This window comes from Telopea speciosissima, chromosome 9 (genome assembly GCF_018873765.1).
Source record: "Telopea speciosissima isolate NSW1024214 ecotype Mountain lineage chromosome 9, Tspe_v1, whole genome shotgun sequence".
Lineage (NCBI taxonomy): Eukaryota > Viridiplantae > Streptophyta > Magnoliopsida > Proteales > Proteaceae > Telopea > Telopea speciosissima.
The window spans coordinates 15,580,744-15,587,960 of record NC_057924.1 but is presented as its reverse complement, the minus strand read 5'-3'; the positions used below and the strand labels follow the sequence as shown (position 1 = coordinate 15,587,960).

The 7,217-nt window shown below is 38.6% G+C and overlaps 1 protein-coding gene and 1 long non-coding RNA gene across 6 annotated transcripts; both read left to right on the top strand.

The window, feature by feature from the left end:
- The first annotated feature begins 1,074 nt into the window (after window positions 1-1,074).
- LOC122640889 (dof zinc finger protein DOF1.4-like) lies at window positions 1,075-3,938 on the top strand. 5 transcript variants are annotated; one of them, XM_043834170.1, is made up of 2 exons: window positions 1,075-1,080; window positions 3,018-3,938. In XM_043834170.1, exon 2 carries the CDS (start codon window positions 3,028-3,030, stop codon window positions 3,895-3,897), a length of 870 nt encoding a protein of 289 aa, XP_043690105.1. In that variant the 5' UTR covers window positions 1,075-1,080; window positions 3,018-3,027; the 3' UTR covers window positions 3,898-3,938. The 5 variants fall into 5 exon arrangements, with proteins under 5 accessions (XP_043690105.1, XP_043690104.1, XP_043690103.1 ...); XM_043834169.1 differs by lacking the exon at window positions 1,075-1,080 and adding an exon at window positions 2,541-2,752 and having other exon boundaries at window positions 2,971-3,938; XM_043834168.1 differs by lacking the exon at window positions 1,075-1,080 and adding an exon at window positions 2,541-2,752 and having other exon boundaries at window positions 2,965-3,938.
- A 155-nt stretch (window positions 3,939-4,093) lies between these two features.
- LOC122640890 lies at window positions 4,094-4,393 on the top strand. Its single transcript, XR_006329771.1, has 2 exons — window positions 4,094-4,269; window positions 4,318-4,393. It is a non-coding gene; the product is annotated as an uncharacterized LOC122640890 (long non-coding RNA).
- Window positions 4,394-7,217: the final 2,824 nt, after the last annotated feature.

Sequence of the window (7,217 nt, the reverse complement as noted above, 5' to 3'; positions counted from 1 at the left end):
ATTTAAGAAAAGGAAAATTCCCTAACATTCTTAAGGGACCCCACAGGACAAGAAAGTAGTAGAAAACTCCATATGGAACAGTCCAATATTGCTTCTAATAAGATGGGTATGTGAGAGATGATGAGAGAGCTTAAAGATTCTCAATCTTCTTCTTAGCCCATATGCTCATATGGCCGGTGTGGTGTGGTGTGGTTGGGTGTGGTGTGCCAGCTTCTTTCTTGCCTTGTGCTGCAGATCCCCACGCCTACTATTCCTGTTTATAAGGGACCACATTCCAAAACAATTAAACAACCCAACCCCAATCATTGGCTTACACGTGGCTAATGATGGTGGTGTCAAAAAGGCTCAATAAGTAGTGGCACAACACAACACAATACTAGCTACTACCACTACCATATGACCATTGGAAGAAAAGACTTTGTTGTGGATATTCATGATGATCAGTCAAGCCATGATTATATACATAGAAGATCATCACCAAATTAGGTCACTTCATTATTTCAATTCCATTATGTAGATGATATATTGTTCTATAGGCGTGGGTGTACCACGTGGTAATTGCATGATCACAATGGCCCACCAATGGCCCATCACCACTTAAATCAATGGTTGTGATTGATTGATCAAATAGTGATCATAGTATATATCTATTTAAGTACCAAATCACCTAACCCTAGCATGTAAAAACATAATAGATGAGTCACTAGCTAGGAGGAATATTATATATATATATATATATATATATATGTGGAAGAATCCTTTCACATTGCTTCATAGAAATTAAAAAATAAGATGGAGTGTGAGATATTTGTCCATCTTTTGTTTAGGGTGCATGCAATGTGGTCATGAGCCTTTGATGAGTACTATTAGTGTGGATTTGATTCTTTGGTCCCCTCCCTATCTCCCTCTTCCTTTTGAGAGAGAGAGAGAGAGAGATGGACACTAACCCTACCCTTACCCTTTCACATGGATGGTAATGAAGTTCCCTTCCCCAAGTCCTCTTGGCTAGCTGAAGGTGGAAGTTGGGTTTCTTTCTCTTATTAGCCAAACTGGAATCTGAAGGACAGATGGTGGTGGTGGGTGGCTGAGGCAAAGAGAGAGTGGTGGTGGGTAGGGTCAGCACCCAACCTTAGGATTTGACTGACATCTCACCTATTGTTTCTTCCTAAAGGACTAAGACCCACCTTTCCTTTCCTTTCTCACATTATGGATACAATTTCTGGCATCATAAGATTCTTTAACATTATAGGTAAATCTTTCAGTACTATATCTGTACAAGTAGATCACATCCAACCACTTTGGACCCACTAAAATAGTATCCTCCATTGTTAAACAGAACTGAGCTGTTAAGAATATCTTTACCCTTGAGACCCCCTTTCCTTTCATCAGTTTTTGTTATGGGTTTTTTCTTGGTTCATGAGAGGTGGGACACAATATATATTTCAACATTTGTCTTAGTCTAGTAATTTATTATAGATCTTTTCAGAACTAATTCCATGACAAGTATTAAGTAGTAATTAACTAGTAAAGTTTGATTTGCAGAGAAGAGTAATTATGGAATGTAGAGAGAGGGAAGATCCCTTGGGAGGCTACAAAATCCATTTGTTCCCCAAACCTGCAGGTTTGCTTTTTCTTTTTTTTTTCTTTTTTTCCCTTCTCTTGAAGCAGAGGTGCCCACCACATGGGTCTGGCTTTTATGTGTTATCCCCAAGGTCTGCCACTATCTCTAACGGTTTTCCAACCCAACTGTGAGAACTGAGAAAAAAGAGAACACAACTGATAGATGAAGAATAAGAAGAAAGAAGAGAAAGAAGAATCACAACACCACATTTGTAGAAGAAACACTTCCTCCCCAATAAAGCTTGTTGTTCCATCTTTGGGCCCTGACTTGGGATGTAGACTTCCACATGGTGCCCTCTTTGTCCTTTTCTTTTTGGAGTTTGCTACCATAAGAAAGAGAGAGAGGGAGAGAGAGAGAGGACAAGAGGGTCTCTAACAGTAAGGAGGAGAGGATCTAAGCCATTGGATTAAGATTTGAGGTTGTTTGATACTCTGTTATGATAGGTACTTTAAGGGACAATGGTAGCTAGAATCATCTAGTAACTTACAGTCAGTGCCTCAGTGGGGGATAATTTGGTATTTTTATAAAGAAAAGAACAAGAAATAATAAATATAAAAAGGGGGGAAGGAGAGGAGAGTGGGATTTGAGAGGGAATTGTTTTGTCTTACAACCTAGGATATTGTGCCCTTTGGGATTCCCTCTCTCTGTTTCTTAGATTAATGAATGAAGGAGAGAAAGAGAAAGAAAGAAAGGAAGAAGAAGAAGAAGAAGCAAATTGAAGTCTGTACTCTGTAATGTTCTTTCTTGGACTTCGTGGGAATGTGATTCTCTCTGTTCCTGCTACCACTAGCTAGCTCTTCCTCTACTGTTCCCCTTCTTGGATACTGGGTTCTATTTAAAAATTTTTCTTTTCAAATTGATTAATTACTATTGGTTTTGCTCCTAATCACGTGAAATTTTGGCCTTAAAAAAATTCTTCTTTTTAGTCTTTACTTATCTTTTCTCTCTTTCATGTCTTCATTCTTCCCTCTCTTCCCATTTCAATTCAACCCGTCCACACAAGGACTCAAATCCCTACCTGCCCTTTGTCCTTTTACTCTCCATTTCAACGATTCAATTTGAAAGAGGGAAGAAATGTTAAGTCATTGTGAGAAGATGATCATCTCTTCTCTCCCTAATGAATGGCCACAGGTTCCTCTCTCTCTCTCTCTCTCTCTCTCTATCACAGTCATGGACAGATACAAACACACAACATGTCTCAATTATTATGAAACATAACATGACCATTTTTGTTCCTTAGCTCTTGGATGAGAATATTGATGTTGGGTTCTTATTTACTCTATGTACCACCTTCTAATCTTTCTTTCTTTCTTTCCTCTTCTTTTTGGTTGTTTTTGGTGCAACAACAGCAACAGCAGCAGCAGATGATAGATGAGACGAGGTTAATGGCTTCAAGTGGTAGAGGAATGGAGAAACAAGCGCAAGAACAAGCACTCAAATGCCCTCGTTGTGATTCATCAAATACCAAATTCTGTTACTACAACAACTACAGCTTATCCCAACCAAGACACTTCTGTAAGGCCTGCAAACGTTATTGGACTAGAGGGGGAACTCTTCGTAACGTGCCAGTCGGCGGAGGATGCCGGAAAAACAAGAGGGTCAAGAGGTCTTCATCAAATGAAACTTCTTCTTCTTCTTCTTCAGCCCTTGGTACTCCAGTACCTTCCCCTCCTCTTGTCTCCACAACTTCCACTCACATTAATCCTTTGTTCTATGGCATACCCAATATGAGTACTCCTCCAGACATTAATAATCTCCCCTTCTCAAGCTTCAATTCTAGAGTCTCTAATGGGGTTGATCTCTTGCCTCAATTGAATGCTCTAGGGTTAGGTTTCTCATCTGAAGATTACAGAAACGGGTTCAATCCTTCTAGTCAAATCCAAGATGTTATTTCTACAAATCCACTTCTTTCCAGCTATTCTGCTCTTCTTGGGTCTTCTTCAGCTCCTTCAACAGCTTATTTAATTGCTTCAAGCCTTCATCAACAGCAAAAGCTTATGCAGATTGGTGGGCTAAAAGATAGGAAACCTAGTAATCATCATTTTCAGGCTCTGTTACCCTTTGAGGAACTTCAAATGGGCATGAGCAGTGATTTGGGGACAGTGACAAAGGAAGTGAAATTAGAAGAAAGGGAGAACAACAATCGATTCCCTTGCCAGAATCCAATTGAACCAATTGGGTCAGCAGATCCATCTCTCTATTGGAATACATCCACCTTTGGTACTAATTGGGCTGACCTCAACAACTTTGGATCTTCAGTCACCCCTTTAATTTGATTAAGCAAATCTGTGACCAATCTCATCTGGTTCTTTCTTTCTTTCTCTCTTTTTCATCATCTTGGGTCTTTGTTTTTAGTGGGCTTTGTTGGTTTATTTCTTATTGTAGTACAGAACTTGGTGGCCACAGTTTGGGGAGGGGGAAGGGGGGGAGTTGGGGGAATACTGAAACAAAAAATTTTGTATCAGAGCCACTGATGGGAGGGGATCAGATCGGAGCGATCATGTCGGTTGCAAACACCACAAAATAGAATGAATATTTTATCGCACTTTTGGTTTACAAGGTTAAAAAGAAACCTTTTGCTCTGAGAAGAACCTCGGATCATCTTCCTCTCATCGTCTTCCATCATCATCAACTAAGGCTAAGCTACAGTACTGTTCATGAAGGGTGGTTCTTTAACAAAGGATCTATGAGTTGAGCAGTTCATGAGTGCATTTCCTGGACCAGTAAGTTGGTTTTCTTTGTATGTATATTTGTATGAAATGCTTTTCTTTCTAATGTATCTGTCTTTAGGTGGTGGTGTTGGGGGGTGTATTGGAGATATTTACAGTTTTCAGTCCTCAAAAAGAAAACATGGGAAGGGGAAATAATAATTTCTTTTCCCCTGGAACATTGTTTTGATGTAGGGGGAAGGGGGTGGGTATAGCAACATAAAAGAGAGGGAGATTTCCTAATGCAATATGGGGTGTTTGGTTTCTGTGATTTCTGTGGTTTACAGTCATTGGTATTTGTTGTTAACCTTGGTTTTTTTTTTTTTTTTTTTTTGTTGCTTAAATAGTATTTAACCTAAGGAGAATGAATTGTGGTGTTGGGTTTCATGCTATCAAATCATGTTAAGAGATAATATTCTTAAGTTAACTACACAGGCATGCACATTAATTCTTAGTTTGGGTTCAAGATTATCATTTAGCCTAAAATCACCCATTCTTCACTGCACAACTACATTGTAGTAGCTATCATAGGTGACTTCAAGAGCCACATCTAATCTCCACACCTAACAGATAAACTTATCTTTGAGTTAGAAATTGTTGCAGCCTAAATAGACTTGGGCCGGGGTTGCAAGTTTTACTACACTGGATCAAGTTGTAACATGAGATTTGAAAGCCATTAGGAATTGGTTCAAATTTTGGGGGAAAAGTCCGACCTTCATCCGACACAAGTATAAACCAGTTTGACATATATCCACCCCCTAACAAGTAACAACCCTCCCCCTACCCGGACCCACAAGAGAGAGAGAATATATAGGGAGTCGTCATCTAGATAAGGGTCTAGGACAATCTCAGTGAAAATTAGTGTAACTAAAAATGATTACCTCGTGAAGCTCAACCAAAACCAAGTAAGATGACTGGAATAATGGACGACAAGACCACTGGGAAAGGATGGTAAGTAGGTTATCTTCTCTAGATTAATTATCAATCTGATGTTTAACTAAACAAATGTTTACAGATTCAGGTAGGGACTAGTACGTTGATCTATATGTTTGGAAGGAAAGAAAATAAAAGAAAAGAAATAAAAGAAAAGAAAAACATAATAAGTTAAAAGTAAAGATGATAATAATGATAAATTTATATGGTTTTTTCTCTCCTCATTTTTCAATTTTTTATTCTACTTGTAATCAGGCATGGTTACACAAAGATCAACCCTTCTTTTCTTGTCTAGTAAACATATGAGGGTGTAATATGCAAATATATAGATGAGAGCATGGACGAAGATGTAATTACTTGGGAAGGAAATGAATAGAAAAGGCATAAGTATGACAATTAGCTAGTGAAGGTGGTTCTTGCCCAGTAGTGAGTACTTCTGATTATTTTGGCCAAGTTCTTGGGATCATTTCGCGCCTTCTCTCTTCTTCTAATGCTCCAACCACACTTAAAAGAAAGATGGACATGTAATAGTTGTTTGAGGAAGAGGGTGTTGAAGAAGAAATAGTATTTCACACTCTCCCTCTCTCCTCATCTATGGCTGAAGCGAATTCGATGCACCGTGCACAAAACTTTTCTCCTAAACTTGATTAATAAAACAAGTCTCCAAATTAAGTTAAGCTTGTTAGGAATTAACAATGCAGCAGAACAAAGATTTGCAAAAGAAAAATGAAAAAAGAGACAACACACACACACACACACAGATCGAACACAGATTTATATGCTTCACTCAAGGTGGGCTATATCCACGGCCGAGCGATAATTAGAGCTTCCACTATTTAGATGAATAAAAATACAAAACCCTCACATATACATTTATTTAAGAGATAACCCTTATATATAGCGTCTCGTGCAATACAATATAGTGAAACCCTAATCTCCGAAAGTACAAAATTGCCTCCAATATAAGCGACTCCTAATAGCGGGATCGTCGATATTAGGGAAGAATCACTAGTACTTCTTGGATTAAGTTGAGATCAGGCTTCGCAAATAAGAGAGCTGCACAGACGTCTGGAACCATAGCTATATGGATTATGACTTTGAGCACATTGAACCAGCTCAGTTCAGCCCCAATTGTATCAATTTTGTAGAGTGGAGGCAGATTAAAGCACATTACCAACCATGTTCACTAAGTCCTACGAAATGGGAAACCATGGATTAAGAGAGTAGCATTCGAAAATTTGAAGGAAAAGAAGGATCAATGATGTGGTAGATCCTAAATCCATTGAAGTGCTTTTCAATTTCAATTGGTGCTTGAGGACTTGGCTCCTCTACAGCACGACACGATGTGCAGAGCATATCCAACGGCTGGGCTGCCACGATGTGGGTCCAAATGTATGCTGGCGTGCACATCATGGTAACCCAGCTGTTGGATGTGCGCTACACACCATGCCATGCTACAAAGGAGCCCAATCTATGCTAGAAGACGAAATTATGGAAACTCCTTAGTCGGTCAATAATTGGGAATCACATAACGAAAGGAAGAATACATGATAATGACTAGAAAAACCGAAGTTGGTAAGAAATGGGTGAGCATGAAACTAGCTTGCCTCTGGTGAATCTTCACGTAAGTGAAGTGAGAGTCCGCTTTACTTACACCCTTTAGGCCAACACGTGGATTCCATTCATTCTCTCTCATTGCATTATCTCACTACCTCTTCCTTCCTTCCATCTCTCTCTTAGTGTTTATTAATTTTTATTTTATTTTTTTATTCATCATTTTGTTTTTCAAATTTTTATCCATCACAATAGTTTTAAGTATCGATCTTGGCCGATATCCAATCCGATACTGATAAAAATTTAAAAAATAATAATAAAATATTGATAAAATCAATATCAGATAAGTATCATCACTAGTTAATGTTATGGTATCACAATGCTATGGTCATGAGTCATGA

Coding starts and splice junctions, on each gene's coding strand:
- LOC122640889 (XM_043834166.1), top strand. CDS start 2,869: ATGAGAATATTGATGTTGGGTTCTTATTTACTCTATGTACCACCTTCT. Junction 3,700..3,732: donor CCTTTGAGGAACTTCAAATG/GGCATGAGCAGT, acceptor ACAGTGACAAAG/GAAGTGAAATTAGAAGAAAG.